The sequence below is a fragment of the Danio rerio genome, chromosome 23, assembly GCF_049306965.1.
Source record: "Danio rerio strain Tuebingen ecotype United States chromosome 23, GRCz12tu, whole genome shotgun sequence".
NCBI classification, from domain to species: domain Eukaryota; kingdom Metazoa; phylum Chordata; class Actinopteri; order Cypriniformes; family Danionidae; genus Danio; species Danio rerio.
Window position 1 is genome coordinate 38,860,396 of NC_133198.1, and position 24,660 is coordinate 38,885,055.

The 24,660-nt window shown below is 36.2% G+C and overlaps 1 protein-coding gene across 3 annotated transcripts in view; it reads left to right on the forward strand.

The window, feature by feature from the left end:
- gdap1l1 (ganglioside induced differentiation associated protein 1-like 1) overlaps positions 1-24,660 on the forward strand; it is a 27,599-nt gene continuing 2,939 nt past the window's right edge. The window contains exons 1-6 of one of the 3 annotated variants that reach the window (XM_073939297.1): positions 1-204; positions 11,839-12,031; positions 15,125-15,298; positions 16,499-16,593; positions 19,925-20,039; positions 22,541-22,719. In XM_073939297.1, the coding sequence (XP_073795398.1) occupies positions 22-204; positions 11,839-12,031; positions 15,125-15,298; positions 16,499-16,593; positions 19,925-20,039; positions 22,541-22,719 (939 nt within the window). In that variant the 5' untranslated portion in view covers positions 1-21. Of the gene's footprint in view, positions 205-11,838; positions 12,032-15,124; positions 15,299-16,498; positions 17,479-17,533; positions 20,040-22,540; positions 23,698-24,660 lie in introns of those variants that run through there. The other 2 variants (XM_682281.7, XR_012398659.1) reach the window with 2 other exon arrangements.

The window sequence follows — 24,660 nt, forward strand, 5'->3', positions numbered from 1 at the left end:
ACACGCACAAAACCCTCTGTCATGGCGTCTTCCAACAATGTTACTCCCACCAACTGTAGCTGGTGGCCCATTTCAGCCATGGAGGAAGATGGCAAAATCCCAGACGGAGAGGAGAGTCACGAGCCCACGATACACGAACACAAGCCATACTCCAAAGACAGGCTCGTGCTGTACCACTGGACTCAGTCCTTCAGCTCGCAGAAGGTAAGGAAAACACAGCGTGAAAATGGTGGGTGAATGTATATATGTGTGTGTGTGTGTGTGTGTACTATGCAGCATGTAAAGCCACAGCGGGAATACATTGCGCTTGTTCGGGATGCACGCGCGCTTTATTGGCCTACCTGTGCGTTCCATTGCGTCCTTTATGAAGACATTACGAAAGCTCAGCAGGAGACGGGATATTTTTTGCCTTAAGTAAAGCCGCAGCTCAATATCATCGATCAGGGGTATGCATTGGGTTGATATTGGGGGCTAATGCATTGGGGTTAACTGTTTATAAGCTATTGTTGAGGAGTTGTGCGCTGTTTTGCCCTGAATGATGATGATGATGATGATGGTAGTATAAATTATTCATTAAAATGAGGTAGCTTTGTGAAAAACAAACGGTGATTCTGTATTCTGCTGTCAATATGCTTCGTGCAGGTTTCAGTCATGGTCATTTCCAAGTTAATGTGTTTCTGTGTGCATCATTAATGTGGAAACTTTAACAATTAACCCTAACTTCTGCTGTATGCTAGGCTAATAGGCATTTCAATGAATGCCATCAGCAAAAATATATATACATGCATGCACACATAATATTTGAGTGTTTTCTTATTAAAATGTGATGTTTTTAATGTTACATAATATAGCATGCATAAGTTAATATGAAATTATACCTGTTAAATTGTGTTGTTTTATTGTTTAATGAATATATTTTATCAAAAATGCAAACACAAAATTTATTAAATTATAATAACATACAAAATAATTAGGATTTTATTTGTTAGATTAGATTCAGCTTTAGTGTCATTGCACATATACAAGTACAAGGCAATGAAATGCAGTTTAGGTCTTACCAAAAATGCAATAGCAGCAAGTGCAGCATATGCAATGCTTATGTGCATGTTTTCTTATATATGCTGAGCACTGTACATACATGCATACATAATATTGTAGGGTTTTTAGATTTTTTTTAATTAAAAATGTCATGTTTTTGAAGTGTTACATAATATACGTTAGTATGAAATTATACCTGTTATATTGTTGTTTTATTATTGATTTAGACTATTTAATGAATATATCTTTAGTGTATGAAAATGTTTATCCTATATACAAACACAACATTTATTAAATTATAATAAAATAGTAAATAATTAGAGTTTTATTTGTTAGATTCGATTAGATTCAAATTTATTGTCATTGCACATGTACAAGGCAGCAGTTTATGTCTAACCAGGAGTGCAATAGCAGCAAGTGCAGGATATACAGTGCTCAGCATAACTGAGTACACCCCATTTTGAAAATGAATATTTTTATACATTTCTCAGTGAATATAGGAAATGTATCTTAGTGCATCTAAACAAAACAGATTTATTAAACAGATATATTTATTAAAATAATATTTAGCCACTGAACATATTTAGGAATGAAAGATAGTACAAATAATTTGAAGCAAAATATTGCAAAAAATAAATTACAACCTACAAAATTTCAAATCAGTTTTTCTATTTTTTTGCTTCTGTTTATTTTTCCTCTTTTTAAAATTTGTATTTAATATTTTTCTATTGCATAAATTTGGCTGTACTAGTTTTTGGACCTTTATCGTTAATTATTTTGTTAGATAAGCTCCAGATTTGGCTCCAGTACTGACTAATCTAATGTATATGCACAAATATATAATTAAATAATTTGATATAGCTTTCTATTAAAAATATGAGTTTAAAAGAGAGATTTGTGAGGGGTGTACTTATATATGCTGAGCACTGTATGTATAAATTGTAAAGTGTAAGTATAGAAAAACTATGAGTATTTACAGATGGATGTACTATAAACATTACCAGATAGGATTTGGTATTTTAAAACCCAGCATAATTTCATTTAAACATTTATATATTATTAAGTACTAGAGTTGCGTGATATTGGGAAAATAGAGATTGCAATATTTATTCTTTTCTGAAAAAAAAAGAAAAAATCTATTCTTTTCTGCATATTAAGATAATTTCATAAGATCATTTAAATATCTATTAGAAAAGAATTCATTATTTTATATTTTACATGCAACAAATTTGATAAATTCTTGTCCCCAAATGGTTTAAGTTAGCTTGAAATCTTACACAGTGACAATAAATTAGTTTCTGTAGTCTTTCTGCAGTAGGTTTAAACTTTGCTTGTGTTCTGAACTGTTTCCTGGTTAATTATAATCTCAACTCTGCGTTTTGACTATTGCATATTTGCACAATACGGTATTGATGCTGAAACAATATATGCAGCCCTATTACGTACTGTTCATTCTGAATGATGGTGTACCTTTATTATGACGATATATTTATAAATGTGACTTTTATTTTTTAAAGTTGTTCAAAATGCTGATGCCTCAAGCAAGAAGGTCACTTGTTCATCTGGGTCAGTTGGCATTTCTGTGTGGAGTTTGCATGTTCTCCCTGTGTTGGCGTGGTTTACACCGGGTGCTTCCGTTTCCACCACAAGTCCAAAGACATGCGCTATAGGTGAATTTATGTAGGCTAAATTGTCCGTAGTGTATGTGTGTGAATGAGTGTATGGGTGCAGCTGGGAGGGAATCCAGTGCGTAAAACATATGCTGGATAAGTTAGCGGTTCATTCCGCTGTGGCGAGCCCAGATTAATAAAGGGACTAAGCCGAAAAGAAAATTACTGAATGAATAAAACGCAGCACTTTCTAGTATCATGACCTTGAGCACAAGGCTAGTGATGGCTAAATGGCTACAAATGACCTACAACCCCTTGACCGACGACCCTTTTATAAAGCAAAGCTGTCATCCAATGTATTTTTAAAGCATCGACTGAAACCTGTGATTACTTACTTACTTCCAGGGCCATTTATTTCACAGTTGATATTTAGCCACACTATATTGGTGTTTTGTTACATCTAGTTTTTATGAGTTGTTAGCACACAACCCTCAATCTAGAGGCCCAGGACATACACACATACACTACGGCCAATTTAGCTTATAGTACATGTATTTGGACTGTGGGGGAAACCGGGGCACACGCAGGAAACCCAGGCCAACACATGGAGAACATGCAAACTCCATACAGAAATGCCAACTGGCCCAGCCGGGGCTCAAACCAGCGACCTTCTTGCTGTGAGGCGATGACGCTACCCACTGCGCCACCGTGTTGCTTCCACAACATTTTAAAGTTGTTTATATATCGCTGATTTTATTTATATGTGCACTAAAATGCAACTTTCCAATAAACACTTTCTAGTATCTTGACCTTGAGCACAAGGCTAGTGATGGCTAAAAATTTACCAACAATCTCCTTGACCCCTTTTTAAAAGCAAAGCTGTCAACCAATGTATAATAAAAGCCTTGCCTAAAAGCTGCAATGCATCCAGTTAACACTTAAAGACATTCATTGTCTCATAAAATGTTTATTTTAATAAAATGTTTACATTAAATATGCTGATTCGAAATAGGAAAGGCCTCATATTCCGTAGGATGACCCAGCAAGCGTGAGGCTCTCGTATTTGATTGTCTCTCTCTAGTCAGTCTGATTTAAATGAATATTACGTGTTACCTCTAAGCTAAACCTGACTCCTCACAACAATATTAAATTGACCAAAACATCAGCGAGGCTCAGATCATAAACTGATTCATTTTGCTGATTACAGTAGTTACAGACATGCATGGAAAGCTGAGGAAAAAATCAATGGCCTGCCAAAATCCATCTCCTATTTACTTACCAGCAGACTGAGAAACGCTGTTAAATAAGGCAAAGCTTTATTGTTCTTCATGATGCTCCTGTGAAATTAATTTTGACTTGAGAAATAACAATCATGGAAACAACCATGTCACCTCACTGAGCAGATCTTTCAACGCTTTAATTTTTGTGTATTAATCAATGTGTTCTCCTGATGAAGCTGCAAAAGGTTAAGATGTGTCCTTTCCAGATGATTATTTTGTGGCCATTCCAGTGGTGGATGAAGTACACATACAGTACTAGGCACTTGACTACAATCTTAAAATGCTTGCTGCCTGAATTATTTTAGTTGAATCAAATGAACTTCTCTAGTCATCTTAATGTACATCAATCAAACTGACTAAATATATTATGTTAAACTTTGTATAACTTAAAAGAAATCGTTTAATAATCTTATTTACTTATTAAATAAGTTAAAGTAGCATTTGTGAACAGATATGAACAAATAAACAAATATCCTAATAAAATGTTTATCCAGTAGAAGTATATTGTATACTTTCTAATATCACTTTAGTCAAAGTACAAAAGTACTTGATTTTCTATTTGGGAGACATGGTGGCTCAGTGGTTAGCACTGTTGCCTTACAGCAAGAAGGTCGCTGGTTCGAGTCTTAGCTGGGTCAGTTGGCATTTCTGTGTGAAGTTTGCATGTTCTCCCCGTGTTGGCGTGGGTTTCCCCCACAGTCCAAAGACATGTGGTATAGGTGAATTGAATAAACTAAATTGGCCGTAGTGTATGTGTGTGAATGAGAGTATATGGGTGTTTCCCAGTGATGGGTTGCAGCTAGAAGGGCATTTGCTGTGTAAGTTAGTGGTTCGTTCCGCTGTGGCGACCCCTGATGAATAAAGGGACTAAGTCAAAGAAAACGGAATGAATGAATAAATGTAAAAGTACTTATTAATGTATGTTTATTTTGTAAATAAATTGAATTTCCAAAACTATCATACTCTGATAACCACAATGAAATTCATAATAATTCAAGTGAAAACTACATTCACACGCTGAACCCCATTTTCAAAATCAGTGAATCTTTTCTGGAGACTCACTTTAAATAGATAATTTGAATCTGAATAATTTTTGTAGACTCACTCTAAACAAATCATTTAAATTTGTGAATCATTTTCTGGAGACTCACTCTGAACATATAATTTAAATCAATAAATCATTTAGAGACTCACTCTGAAGATATCATTTAAATCAGTGAATCATTTACTAGAGACTCACTCTCTAGTAAATGAATTGATCTCTCTCTCTCTCTCTCTCTCTCTCTCTCTCTCTATCTATCTATCTATCTTTAAATAAACAGATAATTTGAATCCAAATAATTTTCTGGAGACTCACTCTGAACAGATCATTTGAATCAATGAATCATTTACTAGAGACTCACTCTGAACAGATTATTCGAATCAGTAGATTTCCTTACTGAGGACTCACTCTGAATAAATCATTTAAATCAGTGAATCGTTTTCTAGTGACTCACTCTTAAGAGATCATTTAAAATCAGTGAATCGTTTTCTGGATACTCACTTTGAACAGAACATTTGAATCAATTAATTGTTAACTCATTTGCATATGTCATTCCATTTCCCGAATTACTTGTTCAGTGCAGTTGTGAACAGATTTAACTGGTTAACTTGTAAATTTCAGCTTGTTCACAAGTTACTCATCGCTGTCTTATCTGTGAGGATTTCTCCCCTTTAAAATAGCCTTTTACTCCTCTCTTCGGGAAATGCAGCAGAGTAAAAAGTACATTTTTATGTTCAATGAATATAATAAAGTAAAAGTTTTCTAAAATATGTACTGAGACAGAGAAAATGAAAGCACAGCGCTAAGGTAAAATCAAATCCTCAAGACATACTCTTTCAAATAAAGACTTGTATTAAAATGTTGATATAGGTTTGTAAAATAGGAATTACAGCAGGCATGGCTATCTGGTGATAAAGCCTAACTTAACCTGACTTGCCTAGTTAAGCCTTAACATCACAGTTTTAAGCTGAATACTATGCATCTTGCAAAATAACTAGTAAAACATTATGTGCTGTCATCATGGCAAAGACAAAAAAAATCAGATATTAGAAATGAGTCATGAAAACTCAAGTACAAATACCTAAAACATGTACTTAAGTATGCAGTAATGAAGTAACAACACTTGGTTACTGTACATCACTGGTCTAGCATCCCACAGTTGTTGTGAAGTGCCTCATCAGACGTGTTAATTGGCTTTGTAACACCTCTCAAACCTCAGCACAGTAAAGTCTGACATTCAATAGCCTTTCCTGGAGCTGCTGACTGATGCTCTTGTCACTCATCAATCAGAGCGACTCGTTTTATCGGGACCAATTAATCTGGATTAGGAGAACGAGGCGGGATTGTATCTTTAATGCTACTTCATTCACTGATATTCTCCTCTAATGGGGTCATGAACTGCCTTTGTGGATGTTGTACTGTTTTCTAAGGGTTCACTGATATTGTCATCACCAGACATCATAATTAAGAAGTAAACAAGCTCTTTTAGTCCTCATTTGAACACAGCGTTTGGCTAAGAATGGCGGATTGTAAATTCAGAAGTAAAAGGCCATTTATATTATTGACTAACAGTTTTGATTACACTGTCAGAAATAAATTAGGCGAGCTGTCACTGGTCAGGTACCTTTTTTAAAAGATAAATCATTTGTACTTAAAGGGTCCATTTTGGCACCACAAAAACATATATGTACCTAAAAAAATTAAGAGGTACACTTTTTAGGTACTAATATGTACATTTGATTAGATTAGATTAGATTCAACTTTATTGTCATTACACATGTACAAGTACAATGCAACCAAATGCAGTTTAGGTCTAACCAGCAGTGCAATAGCAGCAAGTGCAGGATACAGATATGAGTTATAAAGGGCAGTTATAGAAAAACTATGGCGATGTTTACAGATGGATGTACTATCAACATTATATACAGGTTGTATTAGCTATGAACAGTGATTTACAATAGATGAATATATGTACAGGTTACTATTAATAATCAGTAGTGCAGATAAATTAACATGATTACAAATGTATATGTGCAGTGGGTGTGTACATAATTACAAATGTCCATGTAAGTAAGTCAGTGTAATGTAGTGCAATGAATATGTGCACATTTTAAAATGTGCAAATGTTAAACAGTGCAGTTATTGTGAGGAGTTTAAGTTAGTGGTGAGTGGGGGGTGTATTGGGGGCAAAAGAGTCAGTGAGAGGAAGAGTTTAAGAGGGAGACAGCTCTGGGGAAAAAGCTGTTCCTCAGTCTGCTGGTTTTTGTCTGGGGGAGCCTGAATTGCCTGCCGGAAGGCAGGAGTGAAAACAGTCTATGAGTGGGGTGAAAGGTTTCCTTCAGAATACTGCTTGCTCGGTACAGACAGTGTTTTCTCTGGATGTCCTCAATGGCTGGCACTGGCAGTGTGGTCCCTGTGATACGTTGGGCAGGTTTCACCACCCGCTGCAGTGCCTTACGCTCAGCAACAGAGCAGCTTCCATACCAGACTGTGACGCAGTTGGTCAGGATACTTTCTATTGTGCAGCGGTAGAAGTTCACCAAGATGGCTGATGAAAGCTGGTTCTTCTTAAGTTGCCTTAAGAAGAATAGGCGCTGGTGAGCCTTCTTGATCAGGCTGGAGGTGTTGGTCGTCCAGGAAAGGTCCTTTAAGATGTACTGTACGTCCCCAGGAACTTGAAGGATGAGATGTATTAATATGAACCCTTTAGGTACAAATGTGCAACTTTTAAAAAGGAGCCACCCCAGTGACATCTCACGTACCAGTGTTATTTTGACAGCAAATGTTGGTTTAGTTTTAGTCTTAGTTTTTTAGCTAAAATTGTTTACTAAAATGTTTTAGTCATATTTTAGTCTTCTGAACCATTTTAGTTTAAATCGACTAAATTTCATAAGATTTTAGTCAACTGAATTTACTCTACTCTTATGTAATGTAATGTGTATTTATATAGCGCATTTATTGTGTATGGCCATACACCCAAAGCGCTTCACAATCATAAGAGGGGGTCTCTCCACACCACCATCAGTGTGCAGCATCCACTTGGATGATGCGACGGCAGCCACAGGACAACAATGCCAGTGCGCTAACCACACACCAGCTATTAGTGGAGTGAAGAGACAGTGATACAGTCAATTCAGTAAATGGGGATGATTGGGAGGCCATGATCGTAAGGGCCGATTGAGGGACTTTGGCGAGGACACTGGTTTTACAAGCTTATTCTTTACGAGAAGTGCCATGGAAGTTTAATGACCACAGAGAGTCAAGACCTCGGTGTAACATCTCATCCGAACTAATGTATAGCGCCATCTTGCTGACAACTTAGTTATGACATGTGGTTCTCCTTAACTTTAAGTTACGTCTCTAACATGCTACAAGTTATGCCCTTCAGCCTTTTTGGTAGATTGGCTTTAATAAAAGCTGTTTTTTTTAACTAACAGGACAGTTTAGAGTTCAGTTTTTTTCTTGACAAGAGAGAAAACTTAAGAAATACTGTACACACCTAAATCCAAACTACATGCATACAACATTGCTGAAATGTCACCTTTTACACAAGATAATAACATCATTTTGTATGTTAATAATATTTTCTTGAAGGAAAATTACAGGGCGGTTCTCATAAATTAAATACATTTTTCCTGTTTAATTACTAATCTAAATAATATTAGATCCTTAACACTTTCAAAGTAGTCTTTAAAATACCCCAAGTATCATAAAAATATGTTTGATTTTAGATAGAAAACCTAATTTATATATATTTTTGAATTCTGCAGAAAGTTTTTGTAGTACAATGACCTCTTATATGTTGAAAGATAGACAATTTAGATTTCTCAGTTCATCAAAGGGCTCTATGAAACATGTTGTGTTGTTTCTCTTGAAGCCAAGGTGTAAGAGATTTGAAATCTCAGACACATGGCCAAGCTTTCTTTTCCCACATGCTGTTGTATTTATAGTTACTATATGTATTGTTGCTATAGCTACTGCTGTAGACCTCAGAGTTGCTCACTTTAAATACAAACAGGCATTTTAGAAAGATGCCACATTGGTTTGAGCCCATTAGTCAACAAGAACAAAATGTGTGCCCACATCAGACAAGCAATAAAATGTTGGATCTAATTTCAAACAGCTGGCCAGCCAGACATTTAATAAAAACACAAATGCCTTCAAAAACCACATCAAGAGTGAAATTGATTTGAATAATTATTAAATAGATACAGTGTTTACAAAAATAAAGCCATCTGCTTTCTCATGACATAAAGTGGAGTCCAAATATCACAGAACACTGATGATGCAAATTGTGTCACAATAAGACGTTTTGTTTTTGACATTTCCAGTTTTAGAAAAATCTTTATAATACAGGTCTGCTTTGTGTGGTTTGACCTTTTAATGTGGTATAGTGGTCTGGTATAATCTCTGAATCTTGATTTTGGGTGGAACATCATTGGTTATTGCATGCCCGTTTACCAAATGTCCAAACAAACGCAGCACACTTTGAAAAAGGTTCTTAAAGGAGGTTTTCACAGTGAAGCCATACAAAAGATGTTTAGTTCCTTACATAATCTTGATAAACAGTAGTTCTTAAAATAACAATTTTTCTTAATGTGTGAAGAATGTTCAGAATGAAATGTACAGATTTGTCTTTTCTGCAATGGAAAGGTTTCATGAATGTTATATACTGTTTATGGAAATAACAATAGCAATAAAAATAGTACATGTAATTTGCTATACAGTAGATGTTTGTTTACTTATTGAACTTTAAGGGCTGCATGGTAAAAAAAATCCATATCATTTTCTTATTTTGTGTTTTTGATCAGTGCTTTCTATTTATTTATGGTTATGAATTGCATTATGGGATGTTGATCTCTGCTCTGTCCACTTTTGATGTTGAACAATTTGATTTTGCATTCTCAAAAGGGGACTTATTGACATTTTAGTAGTTTAAAACTATACGTTTTTTAAAAAGATGATAAATACATTTTAAAATATAAAATATATTAAAGTTCATTGGGCAGCACGGTGGCGTAGTAGCCTAACAGCAAGAAAGTAGCTTGTTCGAGCCCCGGCTGGGTCAGTTGGCGTTTCTGAGTGTAGTGTGCATGTTCATGTGGGTTTTCTCCAGGTGCTCTGGTTTCCCTCACAGTCCAAAGACATGCGGTATAGGTGAATTGAATAAACTGAATTGTCTGTAGTTAAGTTGGCGGTTCATTGCGCTGTGGCAACCCTTAATTAATAAAGGGACTAAACCGAGAAGAAAATGAATGAATGAATAAATAAAAGTTCATTCATTCATTTTTCTTCGACTTAGTCCCTTTATTCATCAGGGGTCGCCACAGCGGAATGAACCGTCAGAACACCAGCCACCTTCTTGCTTTGAGCAACAGTGCTAACCACTGAGCCCCTATAAATGTTTACACCAGCAATCCATCACTTCATACTATTAAAAATATCAATTAAAGTCCCTGTTTCAAACTTTTCAACATCAAAAGTTGATAGAGGAAAGTTCCACAATGCAACTCAAGAGCATAAATAAACAGGGGAAAAACAATAAAAAAAAAAAAAAGTAAATCTCTTAATTTATGGATAATTTACCATACATGTATAAAAGTAAGAATTCAATATTTTTGGCATTCCAGATGACACGGATGATTCTGTTACAAGTTTTTCTGAAACAACCGTTTTAAAGGTGCAGTATGTAAGTTTGACACCCAGTGGTTGAACTAGGTATTGTGTGTGTTTTGATCCAGGTGTGCAAGCGCAGGTTGCCAGACTGATGAAATTGACAGGAGTGAGCCTGACTATCGAGCCTAAAGGCTGATTTAAGTCGTGTTCTAAATTAAAGCAACAGCACGCAATAGAAGAAATAATTTTTTACATTAAAAGAAGGTTTTTCTTCTAATCAACACCTGAAATGTATATTTTAGAAACGGCTTCTATTTCTTAAAGCTGAACAACAGAAAACTGACAATGATCACCTCAGGTACACCTCATGTGCTTTATTCAGTGTTAAATGCTAATTATGTGAGTTTGACTGCCATTTTACATCACATTTATTGCCATACTACTGAAAACAGCAGCAGATAGTAGTACTTAGATTATAAACCTTACCATTTTGTTGGAGTGCAGTGAGTGCACTATTCTTTACTTCTGAATGGCTGTATTTACATTTCTGTCATGTTTCGTCTGGTGCAAACAGCTGAATTGCTCATACTCCTCGTGCAGCATGTTGTTTAGACACAGGGTTACAATGTAACTTACTCACCTAATGTTTATGTTCATATTTATATTATTTGCTAATTAATAACCACCTCATCTGGAATTTGCGTCTCATTTCGGAAGCTGTTACTGTTCACCAGAGTTCGCATTTCGGTCATGGGCACATGCTTTGATAGCCTTCCTGACTGAATGAATGAAATATTCCAACAAGGCAACCCAGGGTGCTGAAATATATTTGGCTAAACTGCCATTGGGCGGGTTAAATGACCAAAACAAAGAGCTGTTCCAGCACTTAACAAACATTTTCAAAGCAGAATATCTGATTTCAGCATTGTTTTTCAGATAAACAAGAACGTTCACTTAGCATTTCTTAAAAATCAGCAAATGTATTATGGTGTATTTATGCTTTAGAAGAGTCAAGAACTTACATACAGCACCTTTAAACAATGTGTAACATGGGAGGCATTTGAATACTGACTGTTGGCTGCTAAAAAATGAGTAAATAGTGCTGCCAAATTAGAAATGTGATGTGTTTCTTTACCCAGGGTTAAAAATAAGGTATTTAATAACGATAATGATGGTAATGTAACATTAAACGAAAGCCATTCAGAGTCTCGAATCGAATGTCATGATGATGTCATGTATGATTTTTGTACAGGTGCGTCTGGTGATCAACGAGAAAGGGCTTTTGTGTGAAGAGCGGGACGTCAGTCTGCCTCTCACTGAGCAAAAGGAGCCTTGGTTCATGAGGCTCAACCTAGGAGAGGAAGTGCCAGTGTTCATCCACGGAGACACCATCGTCAGTGACTACAACCAAATCATAGACTATATAGAGACCAACTTTGTAGGAGGTAAGACTGACCGCAATCACACTACTTACCTTTAAAGACAAAAATGATACGAGGCAGCTGCGGTGGCTAAAGGTGAGCCAGTGTTGTGGCGGCTTGGTGGCTCAGTGGTTAGCACTGTCGCCTCACTACAGGAAGGTCGCTAGTTCGAGTCCTTGCTGGGCTAGTTGGCATTTCTCTGTGGAGTTTGCATGTTTTCCCTGTGTTGGCGTGGGTTTCCTCTGGTCGCTTCAGTTTCCCCCACAGGCCAAACACATGCGCTATAGGTGGATTGAATAAACTAAATTGGTTGTAGTGTATTAGTTTTTGTTTGTGATTGAGAGAGTGTAGGGGTGTTTCCCAGCTCTAGGTTGCAGCTGGAAGGACATCCACTGTGAAAAACATATGTTGGATAAGTTGGCGGTTTATTCCGCTGTGGCAACCCCTGTTTAATAAAGCAACTAAGCTAAAATGAATGAATGTATGAATAATTATAATCATTCAAAAACACAATTGTGTTGGCCTAATGAATTTACCATATTAAATCTACCACATTAAGACAGATGTGACAGATATTTTAAAGTGATATAAGTAGATGGTGGGGAAATGCACATTTTCTCTATTTACTGTAAATCTAGGTTAGAAAAACAAAAACTCAAATAATTGTTTCTCTAAAGGCCTTTTATCCTAACAACACAGTTTTAGTTGGCACATTCTGTCTAAGAAGGTTAACTATAACTACAGTTGTTTCCCTCTAGGCCTGTATAAGCAGCACAAATGGTAAATCTCTATAAACGCTCTGCGCTATAGTTTCTCTCACAGACTTGTCATTTCAAATGTCTTCACACACAGTTTGAGTGTGGGAGTGTTCTCACTGATCTAGGATCACTCGCTCAAGTGAACAGAGCTGAGCGTTTTTATTCAATGTCTTCATCAGATCTGAACAGACTGATTCAGATTTTTTTTTACTTACTTGTTTGTTGTTTGTTTGTACTTAATTACAAATTGTTAAAGTGACTAAAATTTAATAATTTAATCGTTGCTAAATGCTGTGGGCTAAAAAAATCGGCGCTTTTGAAACATATTTTGTGTTATGTATATATTTTGCTACTTTTACCAATACGTTTGTTTTATTATTTGTTGATGCCATTCAATCTGGCTTTACATAAATGGGAGATTTCAACGCAATCTCATGGCAATTTGTAACTTTTTGATTAAGTGGCAAATTCGTATGATTTCATACGATCTAATTTGTACAATTTAGCACGATTTGCTCATCACCCAGTGACAGTTGGGGATAGGGGTGGGGTTGGGTGCCTAGCCTCCTTTTTAAAATCGTACATATTCGTACGAGTGAACTCGTACAAATTCATACGAATTAACCACTAAACTGTCAAAACGTAAAATACTTACGTTTCCTCGTGAGATCAGGCTGGGGTTTTGTGATAATGTCCTAGAGAATGAATGAAGAAAATAGTTGTTCATACTGTACGTGTTGTGCTGGATCATGTCTTACAGGCCAATGCAATTTACAATTGCTGTACACAGCTTTAATTTATAATGAAGTCAGGCAAATGGAGGGTGATGCTGCTGAGAGTCAGTGCAGATTTTTATGTTGTGTGTGTGTGTGTGTGTGTGTTTTGATGGAGTAGGATATTTCAGTTGTTTGTGTGATGTAGGAGAACAGAGTTATTTTGATCCAGTGTTGGGTGAAGCGATCAGCAGTAGAATTAAAAAATGTATTAAAATTTTTTCTTATTTTTATGTAATGAAATTAGATTATTTTTATCATTGGATAAAAAAAGAATAAAAATGTTATTTCTTCTTCTTATTTTTTATCTACTCCGCATGCATACTGTTTTGCAAGCAAGAATATGAAATATTAATAAAATAAATATTTTATCAAAAAAAACAAAAATAAAACACTTAAATTGTAGCAAGTTTATTCACATCTACATTGAACAAAATGGACGCAGAAATAATTTTCATTCTTCAATAGGGTATATGCAGAAGCATGCTAATAGGACTTTTAATTTGCCAGTAACCTGGGTTAAGCGCTTCCGCTGAACTGTATGCCAATGCAAAAATCTGCCCGTTTAAGGTCAGTTCTCTTTAAAAATCAACAATCTCCACAGGCTGAGTGATATCTGATATAAAGTGGGTCTCATTGTACAAGAAGCACTGCATTAAATTACCATTTCCCCCGCCATGTCTTTGTAATATGAGCATTTATTTTACCCCAGTATATTCAATAGAGCTTCTGCGCGAGCCTGCCGATTCTAACGGGCGAGTGTGGGTAAAAGGCCTTTTGTCTCATTTTATGCTTGAGCAACTAAATTAACGCCAAAGTTTATTTAACTGAATGTATTTTAATTACATTACAACATCGATGCTGAAAAGGGAACACAAGGAAAATGGAAAAAAATTCCCAATAACAGGTCACCGGAAGTTTATCAGTATGAGAACAACACTAGCTCGGCATATGTCCATAGTTTATTTTCATTTTATTTTAAATAAATAAAAAAACTAAAAATTATAATAATAAATAAATATTATTTATATATATATATATATATATATATATATATATATATATATATATATATATATATATATATATATATATATATATATATATATAATTTTTTATAACTGAAGAATTAAATACAACAATAAAAATATGTAAAAATTAGAATCGAAATTAAATGCATCAAATAGTCAAAAAGTGCAACACTACCTCTATTTAATAATAATAATAATAATAATAATAATAATAATAATAATAATAATAATAATAACAAGAACAATAATAATAATAATAACAATAATAATAATTAGGGATGTCCAGATCCTGATCTGATCGGAAATTGGGCCCGATCATGCGTTTTCAGACTCGATTGGAATCGGACATTACCTCCCGATCTGGACTCGAACATATATGTATATACACATGGCACAGAGTTAGACCTCTTTCTTGACTTCACACAGAAACAGCGACATGTGAGGCATGACATCACCACACCAGGCAGGATATATGATCATATCGAAAGAATTGCATATAGATATATTTATGTATAGAATACTTACCATCTATCTGTGTGTGTATGTTTTTTCCAGACACAGTAGCCCAGCTAATTCCAGATGAAGGCACCCCCATGTATGCAAGAGTCCAGCAGTACCGAGAGCTGCTGGATGAACTGCCCATGGATGCTTACACACATGGATGCATTCTTCATCCTGAACTCACAACCGACTCCATGATCCCAAAGTACGCCACTGCTGAAATACGTAGTAAGTGATACTACAATATAGCGCACCAATAATCCTGAGTGAAGAGACCATTTATAAGTTTCTGTGTGGAGTTGGTATGTTCTCCCTGTGTTGGCGTGGCTTTCCTCCTAATGCTCCAGTCTCCCCCACAGTCTAAAGACATGCAGTATAGGTGAATTGAATAAACTAAACTGACCACAGTGTGTGTGTGTATGTGTGTGTGTGTGTGTGTGTGTGTGTGTGTGTGTGTGTGCGCGTGCGTGCGTGTGTGTATGTGTGTGTGTTTGTATGTGTGTGTGTGTGTGTGTGCGTGCGTGCGTGTGTGTGTGTGTGTGTGTGTGTGTGTGTGTGTTTGTGTGTGTGTGTGTGTTTGTGTGTGTGTGTGTGTGTGTGTGTGTGTGTGTGTGTGTGTGGTCGTTTGCCAGTACTGGGTTGCAGCTGGAATGGTAAAACATTTGCTGGAATAGTTGGCAGTTCATTCCGCTGTGGTGACCCCTGATAAATAAAGGGACTAAGCCAAAGGAAAATGAATCATCGTATATTTCAAACCTGTGGGAAGTCAGTGATAACGTTTGGTTAACTACAACATCCAGTGCATCGCGTGAACTAACCCTTTAGGAGTGTAAGAAATCAAAATCTCCTTGCAAAACCTGCTCGGTATTTATTTCTCAGATTTCATGCAAATTGCTGTCTCGCATGTTGGCTGTGGATTGGCATGGCTTACTCAAACGCAAGTGCTCTAACGCTGGCCTATTTATTTAGAGTTCATTGATATTGGATCTGCTGTAAACCCGCATTGCTCACCTATTACGTAACAAGCCAGTACAATGTAAATCAAGCCAAAGAGTTGATCCCGCCAATGTATTGCAGCAAAGTAAATCACGTAAAGTCATGGAAACCCGGCATAATTGCAAATAAATCTCTTTTATGGGTCATAACTTGGAGGGAGCCCTTACGATAGGTGTTGTTTATCACAGTCACTGCTTTGATTTTATGTGTAAAGTCTTATTAAATCCCTTAATTAGTTGTCAGGAGCCTTAAAACCGTGCAGAAAATAGTGCCAGTTCACTGTGGGCCGCCTGACAAAATTAACTATACATAACTCACGGAGAAGGAACTCCTATAAAACCTGGATGACTGCGCCGATTTCTAGGGGTTTACAACATAAATGTGTATCCAGATAAAAGCCTGATGCAGACAATTTGCTTTGATTTCTCTCAGGACATTTGGCCAATGCAGCGTCTGAACTGATGAAGTTGGACCACGAGGAGCCTCAGCTGACAGAACCATACCTCTCCAAGCAGAAAAAGCTCATGGTAAGCCAGCAGTTTTATTGCATACATGATATATATCAGACTTTGGAGGGATCTTATAGCCTTTACTCTCCGGCCACTATTAGATATGCCAAGTTAAAGGCTCGTTGGAAATTATCTGCTTCAGTCTACATTTTTGTTAAAGCTCAAAAACGTATTTCAACATGGGATTGACTGCAGTTTCTTGGTAAAATGAACATTAGGGGGCAGTATGGCACCAACCACTTTTATTCCTTTTCACACTAATGATATCTACATATTTACTTATGACATATTATTAATAGGGATGTAACGGTATTGTAAATACCGTCATACCGCAATAGAAATTTTTTTCGATATTACCGTAGTCGCATGACTCGATAAAACTATAGGTCTTCTGAGAAAATTTGCTCAGGCGAATGAAGCGAACGGGAGGTAGCGGAAACTACAATTCCCATCAGCCCAGGCGTGGCCATCATCCTTTGCGGTCTGTTGTCGCTACAGATCCAGTAATGCGGAAATGGAGTGTGCTCCTAGTAGTGGGGATGAAAAAGAGCTGTAAATGATCGAACCTAAAGCGGGTGTTGTTGCCGCGCGCGTACTGATAGCGGTGTTGTCGCGCGCGTTCTGATCAGCTGTGTTGTCGCGCGCGTACTGTAAAGCGGGGAGGGGGGTTGAGCGCGCATACTCAAGAGCGGTGTTGTCGCGCGTCTACTGAAGGGCGGGATGGAGGGTGTGTGGCGTCGTGGGGGCACTTTTGATCATTTTGGAAGGGCATTTTCTATCCAAGACTAAAAAGGGTTGACCCCCATGTGTGCACTTGCCTGCAAGTTGGGGAATATGACTAATAACAGTCATGGGGACTGCATAAACACAGCACACTGTTCAGATTGATGCAGACATTGACTTGTAAAGCAAAGAGACCTCTATCTCACTCATGGCTTGTCCTTCAAGTGGGGGAAAGACAATGCACAACGTCACCCACTGCTGTCAACCTGGGCCAAGTCATATCTCTCTGTCCCAGAAACCTAAGTCCCAAATGAGAGGGTTTTTTTCTGTTGCAGGGGACATTGTAAATACCCAGAGATACCAGCTTTTACCAGATTATAGTTATATCATACTTTTCCTTAAAACCCATCTCTATCTAAGTGAGTGAGTGAGTGATTAAATGTTGAATGTGATGAGTTTTCAACAATACTAAATTGAAACTTTATTTTTTTACATGGTTTAATAAATTTTTGTTATTAAAATTGAAGTTCCTGTTTCAAAGCTTACAGATAGATGGCTAATTTGTATGTCATTGACACTTTTGGCACTTTTTTGGAGTATTTTTAGAAGTATTTTTTGTAGTTTTGTTTTTCCTGTAAATGATTCAATAAATACCGTACCGTGACATTCATTCCAAAGTATTACCGTACCGTGAAATTCTGATACCATTACATCCCTAATTATTAATGATTAAAAGATTATTTTCATGCAGTTATTTGTACAACACCCAATAAATACCACAAAACAACTTAATGATGTCTATGATTTCTAATCAAATTAGTTTTTTATCTCCATAGACAACTTTTCTGCTGTTGTCAGCTTTCTTGGTTGCTCACTTTTTACAGAGTTGGGCTTTGGATGTGTTTGGGTTTGAGTAGAGTGAAGCATGGTTCCACAAAACAAGTAAAAGCAATGTAACACCATGTGGCCGCAAAGTTTGCTTTTTAAAAACCTATTGGTTGGTTTTAGGGTACAGTTTAGGTCAGTTTTGCAAGGTGATCTATACAACAAACCTTGCCAACTCACGGACCTGTACAAGAAGGACGTGTCGATGATGTGTTTAACAAAACACAGCCTGAGTAACACACAAAAATATAGATACCTCCCTCTAATGGATTTGTTGGCTGAAACTTCCAATGAAATGTAACCGGAGCAATGTATTTTACATTTTGTGAAAATGTAGCTTGAGTCACCTATTTTCAATGAGCCTGTGTTTTGTTTTGTTTTTTCCAGTACAGGTTCAGTTTAGATTTAAAAATTAGCTTGAAACAATCCTCAAAGATTTTGTTTCCATACTGACATGACAACATCACGTAAGATGCAGACTTGAAGCTTGTACATGTGCTCTGCTGGTTTGAGATTTTGTGACTGGTGACCTTCATGAAACCAGTCTGAGATGATTTGAGCTTATTGTCAGCAACAATACTGATCTGGTTCAGTTTAATTCATCTTTATTTCTATAGGGCTTTTGCAATGTAGAATGTGTCAGAGCAGCTTAACATTGCTGAAGGCTCTTGCAAAATTATCCCCATGCAACATATGACAGCTTTGTGGTCCATGCTCTCATATATAATGTGTTTCTAAAGAAAAAAATAGACATGCTTGTAGTTTGTTTACTGAAGAACTGTTCACATGGGATTAATACCACAATCTATAACAACCTCAAGATTCTGAGCCAGTGTTTCTCTACTGGTGGGTCGTGACCCAAAAGTGGGTCACGGGAACATTTTCAGTGGGTCGCGGTGTGTCTAATCAAAAAAACAACAAAAAATAAATGTTTTACTTATTTTGCTTATATCAGACTTTTAATTTGAAATGCATGTGCGACAACTGAACTTTTCCTTACCCTAACCACTGTTTACAGTATTTGACGTTTTTACTCTGTAATATTAGTATAATTTTATACATTTTGTTAAATGACAGCAATAAAGTATTGTTTATTTGTAAGCCTTGGTGATTTTCTTATGATTCATCTGTCAGTACTTGTGTATGTTAACAAATAAATACAAATTAATTATAATTCCTAAAATGATATTATAGTTCCTAAAAATTTGGGTCACGGATTGATGACGAAGTACAAATGTGGGTCCCATGGCCAAACTAGTTGAGAACCCCTGCTCTTGGCTATATGTGTATGAAATATACCAAAAATGCCTCAGTTCTGCATAACAAGGTTACATCTTGTGATATTTTATTTCATTTTTTTTAGTTACTATTGCATTTTTAATTGCTCAAACTAGCCTCTTTATTCTCCTCAAACCTTTGGCATCAAAAATGCATTGACATCCACAGAACTACACCTGTTTTCTGTTTTGGACCATTATTTTTGTAAACCTAGTAGAAATGATAGTAGATCATCAGTTTCTGGAGTACTCAGATCAGCCAATCTGGCACTGACATTCAAGCCATGTAACAAGTCATCATGTTCTTCCTCCTCCTGATATTTGGCTTCATCTTGACCATCTGCCTGATATTTGTATGAGCAGTTGATCTGATGTGGCTGTGTATATGGTATATGGGCTGAAATATAGGAGAACATATCTTAAAATGAAGATAAAAGCCTGTATTGAATGTTTACATGTTGTAGGCAAAGATCTTGGACCACGATAATGTGAACTACCTGAAAAAAATTCTTGGAGAGTTGGCGATGGTACTAGACCAAGTAGAGGCAGAGCTGGAAAAAAGAAAACTGGAATATCAAGGTATGTTCTCTGCCTTTTTTTCTTTTAAACCATTTTTAAAAATCATAATTGAATAATAATGAAATATCCCTAACAAAATAGAATATAAGAAACTCATTTAAAATTATTTTAATAAAGAAACATGAATTAAAGAAACATAAATGTCAATAAATCAAATACAATAATCTTTAGTAACCATATATTTAACTTTATTAAAACAAAGCAACATTAATAAAAAGTATTTATAATATATAGTTATTTTATTTATGGGTGTTTTTATTATTATTATTATTATTATTGTAATATATATTTTTTCATTCTTCAATTTGTGTAAAAAGTTGTGTACTTTTTACATGTGAGTTTATATATTTATATAAACCTTGTGAAAGTAGAATTATTTGTATAGGTGCATTTTATGAATCCTTAAAATCACAAGGACTTTTTAAAATTTACAATAGCTTCATAAATGAAGGACTTCTTTGCTTCTTTCATTTTATGCGTGCTTATAGTATCAATATATTGTGTTGTTCTCTTTAGATTATGTGTGTGTCTGTGTGTGTGTATATGTGAATAATTCAAGTTTTATCATATCTACATACAACTAATTTTAAAGACCTTTTTGGTCTAAAAATTTTGTATATGACCATTAATGATAAAATCTTAAGAATATTGACTTGTTTTTAGTCACGTAATTCCTGTAAATCATAACAACTCATGTCTGTATGTAAGCATGCATTTATTTATTCGTTAATCATTAGGTTGCAACATAGTGAAAAGTACGCTCATTCTGAAAATGTACCCCTATATACATTTCTGGAGACAGTGAATTATGTAACCTTTAAAACGAATGCTAATGGGTGGTACGACTCTGTTCCTTTTCTCGCTTACCAGCTGTCGCTTACTAGGGCTGGGCGTTATGGGCAAAAAAACATATCTCTTTATTTCTAGGGGGAATGACGGTAAACCATATATAACCATTTATTGAAACTTTTATTAAACAGTTTTTGAGCAAAATATAATTTAAACACAGGGGTTTCCCTCCCTGTTATTATCATCATTATAATTCTCATTCTTATATTGTCATTTGTTGAAAGAGTAGCTAACAGCGAGATATTAAAAAAGAAAAATAAATGTTTGGTAGACAGAACATTTTAATAATCGTTTAAATCTCCAACCGTTTGTACACTGGGCACACACACAAATCCAATCACGTCTTCTAGTTAAGGGGATAAACTAAAAAAATCTATTAAACAGAATAAATAAATGCAATAATTTTAATTTTATTAAAATTATATTATCATAATTGAAGTCAATATGCAATAACAAACCAGAACGCAGAGCAAAATAACAAACCAGAACGCAGAGCTAAATGTGTTGTAATATAAATATAAAGAGACCGTCGTGTACTAATACTGAACTTATAATCAGTGAATATGAGGTGGTTTCACTTTCAAAATGTGGTATAAATTCCTCCCATTTTGGCATTTTTAATCCTTTTGAACACATTCAGGTGCTGCCAGTCAATTTGACAAAGATTCTATGTTTGTTCTGGCTGTCAATTGCGGAAATGCTTTCCGAATGATAAAAGGTTTCTGCTAAACCGATGTGACAGCTGCAGGCGCTGTGTGATGTGCGTGCACATGATGGGGAAATTTTTTCCGGGGAGTCAGATTTTGGTACAACACCGGCACTGCATGTTTCTCCATGTCGCGTGTAGTGATGGGTCGTTCTTGAACGATTCGTTTATTTTGAACAAATCTTTTGTATGACTCAGGGAGTGAATCACCCATTTGCGAATGCAAAGCTCGCGTGCTACCTTGGAGTGTTCTGTTTCACGCAGAATGTGCTCGTGTGGCCTCAAACCATATCGCGTTGGGGAATCATATCAATATATCCCCAGAACTCGATATACCGCCCAGCCCTACTGCTTACCTTTGTATGGACGGCTTTTCCGCTGTTAGCAGTTTGCCTGGTAGCTCACCTTGTACGTTGGTGAAGTTGAGTTGACTCAGAGAGGAGCTGAGCCAACAAACAGAAGCCAAAAAACTAAATCATCAAGTAAATAACAGATTTAGAATGTGGTAACATCTGAAAATGTAGTAAAAATCCGGCGAGGGCTTTTCTTTTTCTGGATTGCCTTTTAAAAAACACTGCAATTGGGGTCAGGGAAGTGGGTGGGCGGGTCAATCTGTGCTTTTTAAAACCTAATTGGTTGGGTTTAGAGAAGGGGGAGTGTGAGTCAGTCAGTTAGCCAGTCAGTCAGTCGACAACAGCCTCTTGTGTATTTATGCAAGAAGAGCAGGTGCGAAATTTGAGATATCAAAAAGTGTACATAGCGGCCTCTGGTGGATTCGCAAAAATAAAAACAACAACAAAAAAACGGACCTCCTGGAATGTATATACATTTCTCCAGAAATGTATATAGCTTTACGTTTTTAGAATAAGCCTGTAGCTTTAGGAGCCACTGTATATGATTGAGCTTTTTCAAGAGCATCTACAGGCTGTCTTTTCTTCCTGCGCAGGTCAAAAGTGTGAATTATGGCTTTGTGGACCTACTTTTACACTAGCTGATATTTGTCTTGGAGCCACGTTGCACAGGCTCAAGTTCTTGGGACTCTCGAGGAAATATTGGGAGGATGGGAGCCGGCCAAACCTGCAGTCGTTTTTTGAGCGGGTGCAGAAGCGTTACGCCTTCCGCAAGGTTTTGGGGGACATCCACACCACCCTGCTTTCGGCAGTTCTACCCAATGCTTTCCGAATGGTAAAAAAGAAGCCGCCATCCTTTTTTGGGGCATCCTTCCTAATGGGCTCTCTCGGAGGGATGGGCTATTTTGCCTATTGGTTTTTAAAAAAGAAATACATGTAGTGAATGTGCTCTTGTAGTGTTTTGTGTCTGTGTATCTGTGTGATGGTCGAACATTTTGGGTTACACTGTTTTACGAGAGCAGGAGCAACGAGACAAATATACAGAGATTAACACTATTACTTACCTGGGTGAACAATTAAATAAATATATAATGAGAACATTCCAAGACTAGGAATTCTTCTTAACAGCACCTTCTCTGGTAATGAATGCCTTCATTTATTTTCCTGTTTATGATTTACTGGTATATTTTTTTCATTTTGTGCTTGAGTAGAGCACAAGTATGTTTTTTCGTTCTCTCCAGATTATGAACACTGCACATTCTGCCATTTACTGGTTGTTTTGATTATATAGATTATATAGCACAATGGCCAAGTAAACTTGAAGTAAGTTACGACTTTAAATCCCAAAATAATGTTTGTTAAAGTACACTAAATTCGTACACATCTATCTTTTGTACTATCTGCCACTGACTGCTTTCCACACAACAAAAACAGTTTGATTTGACCTTATTCTGCCTAAAAATATCTGGATATTCTTAAAATATGATTAATATACACAAGAAGCAACACTTCATGCGATGCATTCATTATCCCTCGACTTAGTTTCTGATTTATCAGAGGTCGCCACTTCGGAATGAACCTCCCACTTTATGACATAATATGTATTGTGTTCATTCCATCTCATATATTGCCTGCACAAAAATATATACTGTTGAAGTCAGAATTATTTTCCCTCATGAGTTTTTAGCCCCCCTGTTTTCTTTTTTTCCCTGATTTCTGTTTAACAGAAAGATTTTTTCAACACATTTCTAAACATAATAGTTTTAATAACTCATTTATAATAACTGATTTATTTAATCTTTGCCATGATGACAGTCAATAATATTTAACTAGATATTTTCAAGACACTTCTATACAGCTTAAAGTGACATTTAAATGTTAAACTAGGTTAATTAGGTTAACTTGGCAAGTCATTGTATATCAGTGGTTTGTTCTGTAGACAATCGGGAAAAAATAGCTTAATGGGGCTAATAATTTTGACTTTAAAATGGATTTTAAATAAAGTTAAACAGCTTTTATTTTAGCCGAAATAAAGCAAATAAGAGTTTCTCCAGAAGAAAAAATATTATCAGACATAGTGTGTAAATTTCCTTTCTCTGTCAAACATCATTTGGGAAATATTTAAAAAAGAAAAAAATTCAAAGGGGGCTAATAATTCTGACTTTAACTGTATATATACTTGGCTGTTCGGTTACATGGTAATGCCATATGGGGGTCATAGTCGGGGGTAATAATCATCTTGCTTGTAAATAGTGCAAGACAATTATACTTTTTATTCAATTCATTTTCCTTCGTCTGATTTATCTGAGGTCACCACAGCGGAGTAAACTACCAACTATTCCAGCATATGTTTTACGCAGTGAATGCCCTTCCAGCCGCAAACCAATTCTGGGAAACATCCATACAGTCATTCACACACATACACTCCTGCCAATGTAGTGTATTCAATTCACCTATAGTGCACGTCTTTGGACTGTGGGGAAAACCGGAGCACCCAGAGGAAACCCATGCCAACACAGGGAGAACATGCAAACTCAGAACACAGAAATGCCAACTGGCCCAGTCGGGGGTCCAACCAGCGACTTTTTTGACCACTGAGCAACCAAGCCGCCCAATTATACTTTTTTATATAGATGTAAACCTCAAAAGCACGGTGGTGCAGTGGGTAGCGCTGTCGCCTCACAGCATGAAGGTCACTGAATTGAGTTATGGCTAG